The sequence below is a fragment of the Ipomoea nil genome, unplaced genomic scaffold (genome assembly GCF_001879475.1).
Source record: "Ipomoea nil cultivar Tokyo-kokei standard unplaced genomic scaffold, Asagao_1.1 scaffold3109, whole genome shotgun sequence".
Classification (NCBI taxonomy): domain Eukaryota; kingdom Viridiplantae; phylum Streptophyta; class Magnoliopsida; order Solanales; family Convolvulaceae; genus Ipomoea; species Ipomoea nil.
This window is the reverse complement of record NW_017619537.1, coordinates 489727-509092: the sequence shown is the minus strand read 5'-3', so window position 1 is coordinate 509092 and position 19366 is coordinate 489727. Positions and strand designations below refer to the sequence as shown.

At 40.0% G+C, this 19366-nt stretch overlaps 2 protein-coding genes across 2 annotated transcripts; one reads left to right on the top strand and one right to left on the bottom strand.

Annotated features, from left to right (window-relative positions):
• Positions 1-9458: 9458 nt before the first annotated feature.
• Positions 9459-16523, top strand: LOC109166880 (acetyl-coenzyme A synthetase, chloroplastic/glyoxysomal). The gene is made up of 18 exons (XM_019315775.1): positions 9459-10086; positions 10284-10427; positions 10535-10690; positions 10786-10908; positions 11058-11226; positions 11613-11695; positions 12241-12342; positions 12433-12521; positions 12614-12704; positions 12882-12995; positions 14099-14175; positions 14282-14360; positions 14447-14515; positions 14731-14906; positions 15115-15171; positions 15554-15644; positions 15715-15813; positions 16146-16523. The coding sequence occupies exons 1-18, from the start codon at positions 9631-9633 to the stop codon at positions 16329-16331; spliced, it is 2361 nt and encodes a 786-aa protein (XP_019171320.1). The 5' UTR covers positions 9459-9630; the 3' UTR covers positions 16332-16523.
• A 655-nt stretch (positions 16524-17178) lies between these two features.
• Positions 17179-18607, bottom strand: LOC109166848 (E3 ubiquitin-protein ligase At1g63170-like). Its single transcript, XM_019315735.1, has 3 exons — positions 18018-18607; positions 17513-17891; positions 17179-17376 (listed from the first exon to the last, which is right to left on the bottom strand). Exons 1-3 carry the CDS (start codon positions 18542-18544, stop codon positions 17224-17226), a joined length of 1059 nt encoding a protein of 352 aa, XP_019171280.1. The 5' UTR covers positions 18545-18607; the 3' UTR covers positions 17179-17223.
• Between the last annotated feature and the right edge of the window lie 759 nt (positions 18608-19366).

Below are 19366 nucleotides of genomic sequence, written 5' to 3'. Positions count from 1 at the left end.
TTTCTTTTCCTCACAATCCCTCATTTTACCACTCAAAATATTTTAAACTCTCCAATTCTTTTTCACTCATATCTTTCCCCTCTTTTCTTTTTCTTCTCTTTTCCACTTTCCCTAAACCTAAAACCCTAAACCCTAAACCTAAACCCTAAACCTAAACCCTAAACCTAAACCCTAAACCCTGGGTTTGGGTTTGGGTTTGGGGTTTGGGGTTTGGGGTTTGGGTTTGGGTTTGGGTTTGGGTTGGGGTTTGGGGTTTGGGGTTTGGGGTTTGGGTTTGGGGTTTGGGGTTTGGGGTTTGGGGTTTGGGGTTTGGGTTTGGGGTTTGGGTTTGGGGTCAGGGTTTAGGGTTTAGGGTTTAGGGTTTAGGGTTTAGGTTTAGGTTTAGGTTTAGGGTTAGGTTTAGGGTTTTTTTTAGGGTTTAGGGTTTAGGGTTTAGGTTAGGGTTTAGGGTTAGGGTTTAGGGTTTAGGGTTTAGGGTTTAGGGTTTAGGGGTTTAGGGTTGTTAGGGTTTTAGGGTTTTTTAGGGTTTAGGTTAGGGGTTTAGGGTTTAAGGGTTTGGGTTTAGAGGGGTTTTAGGGTTTAGGTTGGTTTAGGGTTTAGGGTTTAGGTTTAGGGTTTAGTTGGTGTTTAGGGTTTAGGGTTTAGGGTTTAGGGTTAGGGTTTAGGTTTAGGTTTAGGGTTTAGGGTTTAGGGTTTAGGGTTTAGGGTTTAGGGTTAGTTTAGGGTTTGTAGGGTTTAGGGTGTTAGGGTTTAGGGTTTGTAGGGTTTAGGGTTTGGGTTTAGGTGTTTAGGGTTTAGGGTTTAGGGTTTAGGGTTTAGGGTTTAGGTTTGTTAGGGTTTAAGGTGTTTAGGGTTTAGGGTTTAGGGGTTTAGGGTTTTAGGGTTTAGGGGTTTTTAGGTTAGTTTATAGGGTTTAGGGGTTTAGGGTTTAGGGTTTAGGGTTTAGGAGTTTAGGGGTTTAGGGTTTAGGTTTAGGGTTAGGTGTTTTAGGGTTTAGGGTTTAGGGTTTAGGGTTTAGGGTTTAGGGTTTAGGGTTAGGGTTTAGGGTTTAGGGTTTAGGGTTTAGGGTTTAGGGTTTAGGGTTAGGGTTTAGAGGTTTTAGGGATTTAGTAGGGTTTAGGGGTTTGGGTTTAGGGTTTAGGGTTATAGGGTTTAGGGTTTAGCGTTTAGGGTTAGGGCTTTAGGCGTTTAGGGCCTTAGGTTTAGGGTTTAGGCGATGGGTTTAGGGTTTAGGTTAGGGGTTAGTAGGGTTAGTTTAGGGTTTAGGGTTGGGTGGAGTTGAGCTTAAAACAGAGAGTGTGTGAGGTGTTCTTGGAGGCTATGAAGTTCTGCTTGCCGGGACTGAGTCTCAACGTAAGGTGTTGGCGGTACAACATGGCACCCTAGTCTGGGCTGAACGGTGCACCAGGCAGGACTAATCAAATCCGTTGACCTGGTCAGGCTTGCTGCTGGCCAATAGTAGCCGAGTCCCCTTGGATTCCAGGGAGACGGGACTTGGAGGCCATGAAGTCCTGCTGGTCGGGACTGAGTCTCAACGTAAGGTGTTGGCGGTACAACATGGCACCCTAGTCCGGGCTGAACGGTGCACCGGGCAGGACTAATCAAATCCGTTGACCTGGTCGGGCTTGCTGCTGGCTAATAGTGGCCGAGTTCCTTCTGGACTCCGGGGGGGCGGGTCTTATTTGGGGGGATTGCTGTTTTTTCGCGTCAGCATGTTACTACCTATACACTCACCTGATGTGAAAGATGGAAATAGCTGGGGTCGAGGAAACAGGATCTTGTTTGTTCTATCTTGTTTTCTATTTTGCAGGTTTGTTTCTTTGGCCTCCGAGGCGTATACTGGTCTACAGGCTTTTTTTGGTTCCCCCTTTGCAGGCGTTCTTTGAGATATACCAGGCCTCAACGTTGGTGCAAGCGGTAAGAAATTGCATCCTGGCCCGGGCTGAACGGTGGCCGGGTAGGTGTTTCTCAAATCCGTTGGCATAGTCCAGGCTTGCTGCTGGCCCATAGTAGCTAATCCCATTAGGGTTGGCTCTGGTTCGTGCTGGTGCTGGTCGGGGTTCGATGCTATTGGCTGCCTTGTTCTATGATTGCTTTATCTGTTGGCCTGCGAACTATTTATGTTTTGTCTTGACTGAGGCCTGTGTGCCCACATCTATTTTGCTAGATTGGTGTGTATTATTGCTTTTAACAGGGCAGTCAATAGCACCCGGGAGATGTTGCGGCTCGTGACAGGCAAGGTGGCTGTTCCCATTGTCACTTACGCTTAGATGGCGGGCCGTGATGCAGCTGTGGTATATTTACATGCATAATTCTGGAGCAGCGGTGCATATTTTGATTTACAGGCATGATAGTCTTTGGTCTAGTGTTAGTTATCTAGCATGGGACTTGGGGCATGTATGTTCTAGCCTCGGGGGCCTTCTTCATGTAATCTCTTTTTATTTCTAGTTTAGTTTATTTATTTTATTTAGTTAGTTAGTGGGATTAGGCCGTGTGTGGCCTAAGTCCTTTGCTGAACTTTGTATTGGCTCTGGCCATCCTTTTGATTATTAATAAAGTTCATCTTTACTTTAAAAAAAAAAAAAAGGTGGTTGTTCCCCTTGTCACTTCGCGCTTATATGGTGGATCGTGATGCAGCTGGGTTATATTTGCATTCATATTTCTTCGAGCAGCTGCGCATTTACTTAGTAGTATTTTTGTGATTATCGCTTCATCATAGTCTTTGGTCTAGTGTTAGTTATCTAGCATGGGACTTGGGGCGTGTATGTTATAGCCCTGGGGGCCTTCGTTATGTAATCTCGTTTTATTTTTCTAGCTTAGTATTAGTTAGTGGGATTTTGGTCGTGTGTGGCCTAATCCCTTGGACCTTGTATTGGCTTCGGCCTTTCGTTTTATTAATAAAGTATATTTTACTAAAAAAAAAAAAAAAACCCTATGACTTAATTATATTTTTATACTTTTATATTTTTTAAACAATTATTATTATTATTATTATTATTATTATTATTATTATTATTTATTAAATATATGTATACCCTTAGGTCATTTTACATGTTAATCTAAAATGTTAATTTTTTCAAATATTTTTTTACCAACCGTTGATATAATTTGCTAGTCAAATTTGCTAATATAATTCGCTAACGCTAACCGCTACCGGCTGATTGTCAAACAAAAACATTGCGAGATAGTTCTCACTTCAATTTGTTGTGTGATTTGAATACTCTATTTGTCAACAAATCCCTCAAGTAGTTAATATGATTGGCTTTATTAATTATATTTTTTTTAATTTTTTCATGGTATTAATAAAATACTGGGTAAATAAATATATAGCATTATTTTTTATTATAACTTTGATTTTTTTAATTTTTTCATGGTATTAATAAAATACTGGGTAAATAAATATATAGCATTATTTTTTATTATAACTTTGATATTTAATTAAAAAAATAGTGCACAAAAAAAAGATAATAAACAATGTAATAAATATAATCAATTAATGAATTGGAATGTAAAGAATTTTTACATTGGTGAAATATAAAGACAATATAACTAATAAAATTATTTCTCTTAGTTAATTTATTGATAATGGATAATTTTTTTTAATAAAGACACTGTAGGGACAATGTAGCGAATATAATTAATTGATAAATTTGAATGTAAAGAATTTTTATATTGAAGAAAAATAAATACATTATAACTAATGAAATTATTTCTCTTATTTAATTTATTGATAATGAATAATTTGTTTTTAATAAAGACATTGTAGACACATAATTCTAATGCCAACTTTGATTTGGATGGGGTTTGAACCTAAGACCTTTCTTATTGAATTCAATGAGTAAGTTAACGGTGAACTAACATAAATAAATTAACGAAAAAATAATATTTAATGAAAAATTTAACAAATAATCATATTCATTAAAGATAAATTAGGAAATCTTAAAGAAAAATTAAAATCTGATCAATCTGGGTCATTCATTTGATTAAAAAATTTGACCGTCATTTCTTCTACCCATTATAGGCCTAACTCTCTTGGGCTCTTATTAGTGTGTATATATATATATATATATATATATATATATATATATATATATATATATATATATATATATATATATATATATATATATATATAGTAGATAGATAGATTAGAATATGAATAGTTGATAGTGTTAATTACTACGTAAGCAATAATTAAACACACTTGAGACCAATTAAAGCAAGTAAATATCTTTATTGATCACGGTGAAGGCCCTAATTACAATCTACTTGGTTGCTCTGAGTACCGACTGACTGCGGTCGGGATTCTCTAACAACAACCTATCGATCGTCCAAAAGTCCCTCACACTGTAGCTACTGTGGGTATTTATAGCCGCTACGCCAGAGACACAAATCCGGTCGTTCGGCATGCTCTCCACGTAGCCACCACATGTCATCCTCCCGGGTGCCCTGTCTGTCGTCGCAAGGAACCGCCACGTGTCCTTTGTCAGCTCTCTTGCCAAAGGGCTACCGCTCGGTGGTCGACACTTCCGCTCGGGCAACTCCCGGTCGGGGCCCGACCTGTTACCTGCAAAGACAAGAAGAAAAAGACAAAAGCATACCAGCCGGGGTAAGATTATGTCGGTCCTCGGACAGGGGAATTTCCTCAATTTCCTCGGAAGGCTCGGGTTGTTCCTTCCGGTCTTTAGCCTCTTCTTTGGCTATGGTGTTTACCTGGGAAGACTGACCGGAGTCGCGTCTGTTGACCGCTCGGGTGTAACACTTCCGGGCGGATTGGACGTCGCCGCGGACTACGCCGACCCCATTCGGGGTGGGGAATTTCATGCACAGGTGGGGCATAGAAATTATCCCACCGATCCTCATAATGGCGGGTCGGCCTAAGATAATGTTGTGGACGCAATGGAGGTTGACCACAACGAACTCAAGCTCCGTCTTGATCGACTTTGGGGATGTGCCGATCTCAACCGGGAGCGTTATTTTTCCCTCGGGGTATACAAGAGCCCCGGTAAAACCCGACAGTGGTACACCGACCGAAGTCAACTCCTTCCTGTCAAGTCCCAGCTTCTCGAACACGTCCAAATAAAGGACGTTCACACTGCTGCCAGTGTCCACCATAACCCTCTGGACATCCGTCCCTTTCACATCAATCATGACCACGAGCGCCTCCATGCCATGGTCACCGCTGTTGGGCTGATCTTCGAGGGTGAAGGTTATGGGCTCCATCTTTTGCCTTTTCCCGGTCTCCCGGGAATCCACTATGGCGACTGGGCAATTACTCCTTGGTCGGGAAGCGTCTTTCAATCCACCAAAAATGACGTGGATGGTCGGCTTTCCTGATGGTCGGCTGCTAGACGGAGGGTCAGAGTCCCGTCGGTCATCGCGACGATCGTCCCTTCGGTCCTGACCTGACCGATCGGAGCGTCCATCACGATCAGAGCAATCGGAACGGTGATGGGAACGCCTGTGATCTCTCCGATCGGTATTTCTCTTGGGGTCCTCTCTCTTCCCCACACACTTGTCCAACTTCCCAAGATTGAGCAAATCCTCCAACAGTTGGCGCAAGTGGGTACACTCTTCAGTGTCATGCCCGGCACATCGATGGTAAGCGCAATCCTTACTCTTGTCAGGGCCATCTCGATCGGGATGGGGGAGTTTGATGAGATTGCAGGACTGGGCGTACTGCATGGCCTCCGCTGCGGATCGGTTCAGGGCCGTAAACTCACCAGGCCTGGTACGGGATCGGGGATGGTCATCACCCGATCGGTGTTCCGCCCGGCCGGCCGGTTTACGGGACGAAGATCCGACCTCCTGCGAGCGCTTTACGGCATTCGCCTCGCCGGCGTTGGCATAATCTGTGACCCTTCGAAGGGCCTCCTCATATGTGGCCGGGGGGGTGTAGAATGAAGTCCTGGTACAAATAACCCGCCCGGAGGGAGATGTGAAGCATATGGGCGGCGGTCGCATCATCCATGGGCTCGACCTCCCCGACCGCCGCCTTCCATTTGACGAGGAAGTCGGTCAAGCTCTTCCCTTCAAGCTGTTTGGCCTTCTCCAGATACATATAGGGCTTCCTCACCACCTTGGAAGTGATGAACTTCCTCACAAACTTGATCGCCAAGGTGTCAAACTTGTCGATCGAGCCCGGCTGCAAGGTTCGGAACCATTCCGCCGCTCGACCGGTAAGCGTGGAATAAAAAGCCCTACACATTACGGCGTCTGATACGCCCTTCAGCATCATATTGCTGTAGAAGTCATTAACATGGACCTCGGGGTCCGTCCGACCATCGTAACTCTTCTCTCCGGAAACCTTTAAATCAAGCGGGTAAGGCTGAGCCATCACTGCCGCTGTAAAAGGCGTCTGGTGTAAGGTCGATTGGTCGACCAGGGGTGTTGTAGGGTGTGCGTTTCTGAATTGCGCAAACTCCGCCTGGAGGTTGTAGAGCAATTCTCGGGTCTCGTTGAGCTCGGCGGCTTGGGCAGCTTGGGCTGCATCCCGAGCGCGTCGTCGTCGGTGAGATCTCGACCCGCTATGCCCGGATGAAGCCTCCTGGCTGGCTTCCTGCATCTGTACGTCTTCTTGCTGGCGGTTCGGGTCTTGGGGCCCCAAACGTTGCCGCATCTCCCGTCGAAGACGATCAAAAGCTGCCGCTCGGGCAACTTCTTCGGGGTCCTCCGCTTGGGTGGGAACCTCGGCTGCTTGCTGGGCCTGCCGTGGTGCCTCCATCGCATCAGCACCCCCCGACCCCAACCGCGAACGAGCCGAGCGTCGAGCCCGGGAAGCGGGCTGATGCTGCGGCTCTACCTGTGCGGCCGGGTAAACTGGAGGGGCGGCGGCTGGAGCCGTGTACGCAGGCGTATATGGTGGATAGCCAACCGGGGGCGTGTAATACATCGATTGGCCAGGCCAATACCCGTACGGCGGAGGTGGGACCGGGTATGGATACTGGCCGGGATACATCATCGGCTGTTGTGGATATGGTTGACCGGGTGTTGGGTACCCCGGTTGAATGTAATTCACCGGCTGTTGGGCGGCCGGGTATGTGTTGGATGGATGTGGTGGTGAGAGATTGAGGTTGAGGTCCATGGTCTGACCTTGTTGTTGCGTTGCCTGATGGTCGGATGAACTGGCTGCATCCGCCTGGTCGTCAGCAAAAAGGTTTTGTGCCCATGGATACATTGTTGATGAAGGACCGGGTGCTCGTCAAGACGTTTGCTTTCTTGCACGGGTCCCCACGGACGGCGCCAAAATGATAGTGTTAATTACTACGTAAGCAATAATTAAACACACTCGAGACCAATTAAAGCAAGTAAATATCTTTATTAATCACGGTGAAGGCCCTAAGTACAATCTACTTGGTTGCTCTGAGTACCGACTAACTGCGGTCGGGATTCTCTAACAACAACCTATCGATCGTCCAAAAGTCCCTCACACTGTAGCTACTGTGGGTATTTATAGCCGCTGCGCCGGAGACACAAATCCGGTCGTTCGGCATGCTCTCCACGTAGCCACCACGTGTCATCCTCCCGGGTGCCCTGTCTGTCGTCGCAAGGAACCGCCACGTGTCCTTTGTCAACTCTCTTGCCAAAGGGCTACCGCTCGGTGGTCGACACTTCCGCTCGGGCAACTCCCGGTCGGTCCCCGACCGGGTTCTTCACAAGAAGCCCGACCTGTTACCTGCAAAGACAAGAAGAAAAAGACAAAGGCATACCAGCCGGGGTAAGATTATGTCGGTCGGGATATTCCCTACCAATAGTATTACACAATTTTATAATATTAGAATATAATTTTAACCCAGAATTATTGTACGAATGGAAAGGTAGAAATCAATATATTTTATTAGGAAGAGAGATTTTTTAAGAATTGGGCGGGAATAGGGGTGTCAATACGGGCCGTCCCGCCTCATTAGGCCCGCCCCATCGCGGGCTTTTTATTTGGCGGGCCGGCCGGCGAAGCCCGCGGGCTTGGAACTATACAACCCAAGCCCGCCCCATGCGGGCTTGCGGGTCTCGCGGGCCATCACTTAAATTTTTTAAAAAAACATTAAATAGTGTATAAACATGTTAAAATCGCTTGAAATATGGGACCGAAAACTTTCATAAAATCCATAAACCTCGCCCAAATCTCCCGGATCTATACCGCGCGTTTAGCAGAACTGTAGAAGGGTGATCAAAGCTAGGGTTCAACAGCACACTCGATTTCTCTCTCGGCTTCAAATTTTCCCTCTACAATTCCCGTCTGTGTATAATACATATATAAATATGTATGTTTGCTAGACTTGGAGGCGATTTAGTAATTCATAAATATGTATGAATTGATGATTTAGTTTTAGTAATAATTTGATAGAGTTGGAGGCATATGGAGACGGGAGAACCGAAGAACTACGTACTCTAGGAATTATTGAATTAAGAATTGGCGATGGATTATTGAATTATTGAATTTCTCTCATTCTGCGTACTCTTAGATAGTTAGATCTACACATTGCCTAAGAATTAAGATATTATATATATGATTTTTTTTTTTAAAAAATATTATATATATAATTTATTTATTTTTTAAATATGGTCTGACCTGCGGGCCGGCCCGCAACCCGCGTGGGTTTGCCCGCGCGGGCTCTGGCTCTCCGCGGACCATGCCCGTTAGGCCCGCGTTTTCACGAGCCTAATTTCTTGCGGCCCTAACCCGCCCCATTGCGGGGCGGGTGCGGGCTAACTGCTGATTGTCAAACAAGGACATTACGAGATAGTTCTCACTTCAATTTGTTGTGTGATTTGAATTCTCTCTTTGTCAACAAATCCCTTAAGTGGTTAATATAATTGACTTTATTAATTATATTTTTAAAAAATTTTCATGGTATTAATCAAATATACTTGGTAAATAAATATATAACATTATTTTGTATTATAACTTTGATATTTAATTAAAAAAAAATAGTGCACAAAAAATATATCAATTGATGAATTTGAATGTAAAGACAATATAACTAATAAAATTATTTATCTTAATTAATTTATTGATAATGAATAATTTTTTTTTAATAAAGACATTGTAGGAACAATGTAGCGAATATAATTGATGAATTTGAATGTAAATAATTTTTATATTAGAGAAAAATAAAGACAAGATAACGCATGAAATTATTTCTCTTATTTAATTTATTGATAATGAATAATTTTTTTTAATAAAGATAATTCTAAATTAAAAAATGCATATGTATTATTTTTTGTTGTAGTTACTAAATTATTATTTAATTTAATAAGGGTAAAATAGAGTACTAAATTTAATAAGAGTAAAATAAAGTATTAATTATGTAAATTTTGATTGGAATGAGATTCAAATTTAAGGCATTTCTTATTGAAATCATGACTTAATTACGAGAAAATATAATTTTTAAAAGAATTTTGATTGTGATAGTATCAGGTATGTATGTAACTATGTATGTTATCCTTCTCCCACTATGTATGTTATCCGGCTTCTAGTCCTCGTCTACTTCCCAACAGCTCCGAATAGTGGCCGGCCCGTTGTTTGCCTGAAGATGTGGACTCAGAAAGGGGAAAACATTTAATGACTAACATATCTTTTCTTTTCCCATAGAATAAGAAAAGAAATAAAATACTCCATAACGTAGATTAATGATGGTCGTTCCCTCGTTTAACTGTATTATTACTTGCTATAATAATGGGACAGCTGTAGCTGCTTCTGCTGCGATACGCAATCAGATTCCGTTCTCGCACAATTTGAAGGCTACCTGCCAGTGCCAGACCTGGTCTATAGTCAACCACAAAAAACTTTGTATTTGTTGTTCAGCCGCCGGGAATAGAGAAAGAGAAAGAGCTTTTGTGACCATGGAAGACCATTTTGCGAGATCCGATTCTTCTTTGTCTTCTAAGATCAGTCCTCGGAAGATTTTGACCACATCCAATCATTTGCGTCATGTCGAGTCTATGGCTAACCTTCCATCAGGCGCCGGCAAGATACCTAGATTGAACGCCGTTATCCTTGGGGAGGCACTTGCTTCTGAAGAGGACGATCTCGTCTTCCCTAATGAGGATTTCTCCCGACAGGCGCACGTTTCTTCCCCCCAAGAGGTTGGTTCTACGTCTTACTACTAATTGCTACTCAGTAAAATTTATCTATGCTACTACTAATTGTTACTCAGTAAAGTTTACCTATGCTCACACACGAGTTTTTGATGTTGGTTTTGATTTTGCTTTTTTTTTTTATTTATTTTATTTAAATGCCCTGGGTAATGGGCTCTTTTCAATTCTAACGACCCATCAAATAGTATTTGGAGATGTATCAAAGGTCCGTTGAGGATCCCAGCGGATTCTGGGCAGACATTGCATCTCAGTTTTATTGGAAAGAAAAATGGGATCATCAGGTTTGCCACGATAATCTTGACATACGTAAGGGGAAAATTCATATTGAGGTACCCGCTTCTCTTTCTCTTTTTCCCAACACAAAGTAGAACTAAACAAATAAAATAAAAATAAAGAAAAGAACATTCCCTTTGACAATCTCTTTTGCCTTGACCAGTGGTTCAAAGGTGGGATCACCAATATTTGTTACAACTGCTTGGATAGAAACATTGAATCTGGAAATGGTGACAAAATCGCAATTTATTGGGAAGGAAATGAGCCTGGAGTTGACGCAACTCTGACATACAACCAACTGTTAGCAAGAGTTTGCCAGGTCTGCTTTCATGCTCCCCTTTTTCACATTGCTTCACCCAACTGATTAAAAATCTTCTTTTTAACTACAACTGAGAATTTATTATTTCTCATCAGCTTGCAAATTACTTGAAAGATATTGGTGTTCATAAGGGTGATGCTGTTGTCATTTACTTACCTATGCTTATGGAACTGCCGATTGCAATGCTTGCGTGTGCTCGAATTGGTGCTGTCCACTCGGTAAGGCAAAACATCCTACTCCTTTATGGGGTCTTTTGTCCTAATATTCTTTTCTCAAATTAATAAAATTATTTCTTATAGTTAAAAAATGAATCCACATTTGTGAACAGCAAAGATATTGATACAATCCAAGTTTTTTGATAATGTAGGTTGTTTTTGCTGGATTCTCTACTGAATCTCTGGCCCAAAGGATCGTGGACTGCAAACCTAAGGTTGTAATAACTTGCAATGCAGTTAAGAGGGGTTCTAAGGTCATTCACCTCAAAGACATTGTTGACGCTGCTCTTGTTGAATCCGCACAAAATGGCACCATTGTAGGTAAGAAGATTTGTTCAATGTCTATCTTGCAATAAGTTTTGACACCTGTGTATAATAAGAATTGGATAGGTTGACGTCTAATTTAGGCAAAGGTGTTCTAGAATTTTCCCTCATTGTCCATAGACCATAGTGCATCACAAATGCAAAGTTGCATCATTTCCTTATTTCTTTGAATTTAATTTTGCCTTAGATTTATCATTTTTTCTTTCACTTCCCTGTAAACTAGTAAATGATTGTTGATATCTGAATATCTGATCGGCTAATGGAGATGGTTCCTACCTATACAATTTTCAAATATACTTTTTGTTTCCATTTATTTTTGTTGGGAGTGTATAGATACTTATTGACACTTTTTCTCCTCTCTTTTTATTTTTTTTCCTGGGAAGATGTATGTTTGACCTATGAAAACGAATCAGCTATGAAGAAAGAAGTTACTAAGTGGAATGAGGGAAGAGACATTTGGTGGCAGGTAATAAAAAACAAACAAAATTTCTGCTATAGAGCACATTTTCTTATTTAGGAAGTCTTCTCACAATTTTAAAATATTGGTAATGTGCACATATCCATGTAGGATACCGCTTCTTGTTTGCTTGGTTAGAGCTGGAGGCTTTTGATACTTATTAAAATGTCAATTTTGTTTATAACAGTACATAATGGTGAAGTATCTTGTTTTGGAGTCACATGCGTATTATAGGGTGTGAAAATATCTTAGCACTTTGCAAGCATTATTTCCTCCAAATACATTTGTAATAAGTTTTCTAGTACACTTCGTACTTCATTCTTACTTTGAAGGCTTGATTTTTGGTTCTATAGGGCTCTGTGTCTGCTTTTGTGTGTACTTGTTTCTAGCTTTCTAATATTACTGCAACCATGAAGTGTTTGATAGTGCTATTTTTCTTTTTGGATTGAGCATATTATGTTTTACATTTTCTTGGAATACTGGGATCCCCACCATTGTTACCTTTGTTCCCTACTTGATCCTATATGGCTAGACTAATGTTCATATTCTTTCAGGATGTTGTTCCTAAATATCCAATTACATGTGATGTACAATGGGTGGGTGCTGAGGATCCACTCTTCCTGCTGTACACCAGTGGGAGTACCGGAAAGCCCAAGGTATCATACTTAGAATTTAGAAAACTTGTATATTGTATATCTTCTCTTCACTCTCTTAAGAATCTTAAATTCTTTTTCCTTTCCTTCAAGGGTGTCTTGCATACTACTGGAGGATATATGGTATACACAGCAACTACATTTAAATACGCATTTGACTACAAGTCAAAAGATGTATACTGGTAATTTGACCAATTACATTGAAACTTTATCAATTCTGTGTATAATCAAATTCTTGATAGGTATTTGGGCTAAATATTGCTTTTTGTAATAGGTGTACAGCTGATTGCGGTTGGATTACTGGGCATAGCTACGTTACATACGGACCTTTACTAAATGGTGCTACTGTTGTGGTCTATGAAGGGGTAGCTATTTACAGGATATTTTAAGAATTGAAGGCTGCTCTTAGTTAGATTTACAGGGAACTTAAGAATTGCTTGTGCATGATTTTTTTTTTTTTTAAATAATTTAAAATTGACTGCAGGGTAGCAAACTAGCAATTTGGGTTGACACCTTTTACAAGCTAATATGTTTTCCTGCAGGCTCCAAATTACCCAGATCCTGGACGGTGTTGGGATATTGTTGACAAATACAAAGTGTCAATTTTTTATACTGCTCCTACATTGGTGCGGTCTCTGATGCGCGAGGGAGATGAGGCAAGAATAGACCCTACTGCTTTTTTGCTTGTACTTGGTTGGATCAGAACATACTAGTTCCTTTGTTTATATTGCTATATGATAAGTATCTAGTCTAAACAATACATGTTTTTTCTATGCTGATGAATCCAAATCATTTTACACTTCTCACTGACCATGAACAAAGTTATGGAATGAAAGGATAAAACTGTGAAAAGGGAGTACAAGGCTGATGTCCCCTTTTAATGAAATATGGGAAAAATGCAAGAGGAACACCAAGTAATTTTATTCATACCCCCTCCCCCAGCACCCAGCTCTTGGGGGGGGGGGGGGGGGGTGTTGATAGAGTCATAGAGCATAGTTCTTCATAGTAAAATACTAATCTGACTTCTATTGGTGCTCTAATTTCTTTTCCATGGCATTAATGTGAAAAGAATACTTGTAATCAATATGGTTTCAAGAGGAGAAAAATGTCTTGGGGTTCAAATCCAACTCGCTACAATTTTTTTGGCCCATTAAAAAGAATCTGATCCATGTGTGAGGGAGTGTGTTTAGAATAATATATGAAATTATTAATGTGTACTCTCATTCAAACCTTAAGTTTTTAGTTGAGATAGATTATATCAGTCTGAACACACGACATATATATGCTACTAGTACTAGATAGTTTTATGACTTGAAAGTACAAAAACTACCTTTATCCTAGAGATGAGCTGCCAATTGATGCAACCCTGTTCTTTTTGTGATGGGCATCTGATTTCAATGTGTATGCAGTCTATAATGTGAAGAATTCTTCTTTTGTTTTTATTAATCTAAAGGCAATTCAAAGCATGCTGCTAGATAATCCTTTTATTCTTATTTGGATGGGTTTACTGTATGTAATTTTGCTGCAACTTATTCTAACTTTAATTCAGACTAGGATGTGTGACTTTTCACATGTAGAGGAATATGATGCTATCTCTAGCTTGTGTATGAACTAATAAGAAACAAAATTAAGTATGACTCTCTATTTCTATTCTAGTTCCCCACTCTTCTTTGGTTTTCCCTGGAAAGACTGAGATCATCTACGTTCATACTAAATTAGAGAGAGTGGTTGAATCTTGATAGTTTCTTTGACCTTGCAGCATGTCACCCGTTATTCACGCAAATCTTTACGAATCCTTGGAAGTGTGGGTGAACCTATCAATCCAAGTGCATGGAGGTTTTATGCTATACTTTTTTGGAGCTTTTTCCAGTTTCTTCCTTTGAGTACTGATTTGTTTCTAAATGTGTTTGTACTTTTCATTATTTACTCTCTTCTTGTTTAGGTGGTTTTTTAATGTAGTTGGAGATGCAAGGTGCCCCATATCTGACACATGGTGGCAAACAGAAACAGGTGGCTTTATGGTATGCTACTCATTCATTTTTGTTCTTGTTTTGAATAGAAATAACTATGTAATTTGAGACACCATCAATTCCTTGGCTCCTTGCAGATTACTCCTTTACCAGGAGCCTGGGCACAGAAACCTGGCTCTGCTACTTTTCCATTTTTTGGAGTTCAGGTACATGTTTCAGGGGATTTCTTGTGCAGATGCTATTGATGTGAATATCTATGCAGTGTCTATAAACTTTTGGACTTTTTGCCAGAATGTAATTGGAAATCTATGGCAATCATATAATGGAATTATCAAATAACCTTTAAAATCCTAGACTAGGAAGAATTCCAGAGTCTGAATCAATCTTTTCACCACTGCTCAAATGCTGTAATGTTATGCAGCCTGTCATAGTGGATGAGAAGGGTGTCGAGATTGAAGGTGAATGCAGTGGCTATTTGTGTATAAAAAGCTCATGGCCTGGTGCATTCCGAACTCTTTATGGGGATCATGAAAGATATGAAACTACATACTTCAGTGCCTTCCCTGGCTATTATTTCACTGGTGATGGCTGCAGCAGGTAGTTTTATGTAGGATGTACTATTGGAATATATGGACATTCTTTTTATTAGGAATGTTTCTAGCATTTGTGATGGTTCTCTATTTTAAGTATCCATATTTATCTTCTGGTGGTTAGCTTCTAGCACTAGATAATAGAAATAGGCACTAGGCGTTCTGCAAGTTTTTGTTTTTGTTAATCTATAATCTTAACGTGTCTTCTGCTTCAGGGACAAGGATGGTTATCACTGGCTTACTGGAAGAGTTGATGATGTTATTAATGTTAGGTATGCTATATCTTGCTTTTGAAATAAATTCTCATCCTCTCACGGTGTGCATTGGACACACCCAACATGATGCACCAGTTAAAAAGAGGGATAACATGGTTGGTACTTGGTAGGAGTAAGAGATAAAGTTGGAAGAGTAAGACCTAAACTTGGATTAAAGTTATCAAGTAATTTGCTAGCTCCAGGGTTGATGATAATTTGGGTTATTATATAACTGAATGGAGAAATAGTATACATACTATTTGTTAATATTGTGATAAGGGCTTGCTGAGTTGTCATTCTCTCAGTGATTCAAAACTATGATTTATAAAAAGCAGGATGTAAATATTATCTCATTGAGCTATGTGTCACTTTGGTATTCACTTTTTATGAAAAATATCAGTGGGCACCGTATCGGCACAGCTGAAGTGGAATCTGCTCTAGTTTCTCATCCTAAGTGTGCTGAAGCTGCTGTTGTTGGTGTCGAGCATGAGGTAACTTTGCATTTAGATGATTAAACTCCATTTGCATTGCATGCCTTCAATTTTGTTTATGTGCTATCAGGTTAAAGGACAAGGAATATATGCATTTGTAACACTGGTTGATGGTGTTCCATATAGTGAAGAACTTAGAAAAGATCTTGTACTCAGAGTGAGAAAGCAGGTATATTTAGATGTTCCAATGCACTAATTTCTGATATTCCAATATTCATTTAAAATGCTCAAGTAGGATTGTTGAGCTAGATAATATATGGTTTTTAATTTGTGGGTCTGCCTATTTGTTTGTGCAATATAATGGTGAGTTTATAATATTGAGGTCCGGTCCTGTGAGTGCTCTCTTTTTGGGTGTCTATTTCTTAGAATTCTTATTCTGGATTTTTGAGACTAGTGGAAGTATAATTCTTTACTTCCTGCAGTCATTTGCAACGATTTAGCTTGTGCTTTAAATCTGACTACTGCACATTAAAATAGAATGAGACTTGTTTAATTTGCCAGATTGGACCATTTGCCGCGCCTGACAAAATACATTGGGCACCGGGTCTTCCAAAGACAAGGAGTGGGAAAATAATGAGGAGAATTTTGAGGAAAATTGCTTCTAAGCAGTTAGATGAGCTTGGGGACACAAGCACATTGGCAGACCCTACGGTGGTTGACCAACTTATTCATCTTGCTGATTCTTGAACTACTATACTTTGAGCTAAGGATGTTCAATTAGCTAGCTCAGCTCACATTACAATCAACTTCAATTCATTGCTTTCTAGATCAATCAGTGGGCAATCCCGTGTAGCACAAGTTTGTAAAATTTTCCCGAGGAAATAAATAAATTATAGACAAGCAAAGTAAAACTCATTTTGGATTCACTTCAATAGAAAATAAATTATTTGAAATATTGATTTCATTGTTTGATTTGTGAAAAATAAGTTGCTGACAACAATTAATGTAAAAGGTTTAAATGTCTTACATAATAGTGCAATCTTGTTTAACCCCGTCTAATCTTGTTAATCTCCATCTAATCTTCATTTAACCTTGCCCAACATGAGCACATCACATATTGTAATTTTTAGTGTTTCTTGCCATTTTGTCTATCTTCTTGCTATTTTCAGCTCTTGGTGATCTCAGCTTCATCTCCTAAGCTCACAGGATCTCGTCCTTAGAGTCATTGCGAAGGTAAATCACGAGCCGTGTGGTCTTTTTCTCAGTCTTTTCTCATACATGCATGTTTCCAGCCTTTAAATCAAGCGACAAATCAAGCGACAAATCAATTTGTTAAGCTCCGGAGCTAGTGGTGCGTTGCTAGCTATATGTCATTTTCTCCCAACTTCATTGGATTCTTCTCCCTCTTTTTTTTTTTTTTAAAAAAAAAATTATTTAATGTGTGGAGGTTTGGTGGTGCTTCGTTGATCTATGTATGATGTGGTACGGTGCATATTTTTTGATTGTGCGAGAACTTACAAGGTAAATTAATTAAAAATTAAAGTTTAAATTACGAGCATATATAATGCTTAGTCAGTTAATCCATTCAATTAATATAATAATTTTACCCATTTCATTTATCATGTAAAACTTTTCCACATTATTTTACACTCTCTAATTTCTTTTTACAGAGAGGACAAGAAGATGTGATTCTGAGCCATTGATCAACACACTTAAGATGGAATATATGAGAGCACGGCAGTTGTCTGATCTCTTCCTTTTCACGGTAACTTGCTAAGCAAATGCTGCATTCCTGTCCAAAAAATAAAGCAAAGGCCGGCGCGGCCTTCTTTAGTCTTCTATAATTTAATTTAAAGAATTAGGGAAACTAACTAGCTATATGAAAATTTGAAAAAGAAAAGGAAAAAAAAAAAGTCACATATATATACTTGATGTTCATTTTCCAAGCCGGAAATTGTGGACTCAACTTGGTTGTACTTCCAAGTTGGTAGAGTAGAGAGGCGCTCATCGGATGCTCCTCGTCCTGGGTCAGTAATGGGTCCCATGTATCCGAGAATAATGCTGCTAAACAGCGGCACACAGCAGCATATATATAGCAACACGAAGAATATAAAGGGAAGTGAGTAGGTGAGCGCATTCCATGCAAGCAGGATTATGAAAAGAACATGAAGCTTTGGAGCCCCGGGCCCGCGGTGGAATGATCCAAATCCAAATCTGGAATAATCCAACGCCCAAACATTTCCCATCACAAACCATATCGCGAAGAATAGCTCAACACAGCTCCTCAATTTCTCCACCGCTCGCAACCTATATAAAGCTTCAGTATGTAAAATACAACAACTAAGCAACGTAACTACGTAACATTCATTATATTATATATGTATAACTAATTAATTAATTAAGATGGATGGGATCATTAAATTACGTACGTACCTTGATTCGTCAATAGTACGTTGCGTGGTGTTGTGTATCAGCATATCAGAATTAGGCGATGGAGCAGAAAAAGCATTATTATCCCTGGGCCTGTTGTGATGAAATACTAGAAAATAGCGGCAACATAGTAGCATGAGGCCTAGAATACAGGCAAAAGCATAACCTGAGACCCAAATTCTGATTGGCCAAATAGGGGTCTGGGTCTCCCCCTTGGAAACTGCCAGTGCGTAAGCTGTGATGAGTATTTGGATAATTAAAGTTATGCATTCCATCATCATCCAAGTCAAGGAATTGAATGGATTGGAGGCGGAGGAGAGATCAGATAATAATGTTGATCCGTTCAACACTCTTCTTAGGAAGTTGTACCACCACCACCTTGCTCTTGAAGGCGGCGGCCGGTTTCTTGAACTACTACTACTACTACTCACACCCATTCTTCCATCTTCTGCTGGAACCATGGAAAAAGACACTGCAATGCTAGAGTTACAAAGCGATTCGGATGTAATGAAGTACCATTGAGCATTCATTATTATATATATTGTACAGCGCGCACTGCCCAGTATGTAGTCGCAGCGCTAGCTAGAAATGAAAATTGGAATTCTAAAGTTGGATATATATATATATATATATATATGGCACATATATGCATGCATGCATGCACCAACTGGTTTGGATCGGATGAATTTGAATTGAGCAATGGAAGATATATAGTTAATTAGTATGCAAAAACTGGATTGACCGGAAATGAGGATAAAAAGGCCGGACAGAGTAACAGCATATATAAATAAATTAAAGATGGAATATATATAATTGAAGAGAAGATGGTAGCATTATATTGAACATTTGAACTAACCTGACAAGGAAAGCTACTCTGATCTGGAGATTAGATTCCTGTCCGGATCGGATCGGAACTCCTGATGCTTTAATTTGCTTAGAGTCCAAGTGAGTTGTCTTTAATTAAAGATCAGAGGATGAAGCTATAATAATAGTTAGCCTAACTTAATTACCGTACGTTTCGTGTGTGTGGTTTTTTTTTTCTTTTCTAAACATATATATTTTTGTTTGATCTACTTACTGAGCAAATTATTAAAGGAAAATCGATCATATCCAATTAGATCTGCAAGCTAAGCTAAGCGGGAGATATCTGGATCGATCTCAATGATGTTGATCACATAACTATGAATGAATCTAATGTACGTGCAGTGAGCTTAAAGAAAGAAAGATGATGATGCATATATGATTGGTTGTTGACAAAGAAATTAAATTAGGCCAGCAATCGATGGAATTGAAGAATGAGTAGTCAGCCTCACTGGTTAGTTGACAACTTTACTAATTCACTCTGATCCTTC

Excerpts from the sequence above, each read along its gene's own strand:
- LOC109166880 (XM_019315775.1), top strand. The coding sequence starts at position 9,631 with ATGATGGTCGTTCCCTCGTTTAACTGTATTATTACTTGCTATAATAAT. Across the intron at positions 10,909-11,057 it reads GAATTGGTGCTGTCCACTCG|GTTGTTTTTGCTGGATTCTC; the intron begins GTAAGGCAAAAC and ends TTGATAATGTAG. Across the intron at positions 15,645-15,714 it reads TTGTTGGTGTCGAGCATGAG|GTTAAAGGACAAGGAATATA; the intron begins GTAACTTTGCAT and ends ATGTGCTATCAG.
- LOC109166848 (XM_019315735.1), bottom strand. The coding sequence starts at position 18,544 with ATGAATGCTCAATGGTACTTCATTACATCCGAATCGCTTTGTAACTCT. Across the intron at positions 17,892-18,017 it reads CGTACTATTGACGAATCAAG|GTTGCGAGCGGTGGAGAAAT; the intron begins GTACGTACGTAA and ends AGCTTTATATAG. Across the intron at positions 17,377-17,512 it reads GCTTGGAAAATGAACATCAA|GAATGCAGCATTTGCTTAGC; the intron begins GTATATATATGT and ends TTTTTTGGACAG.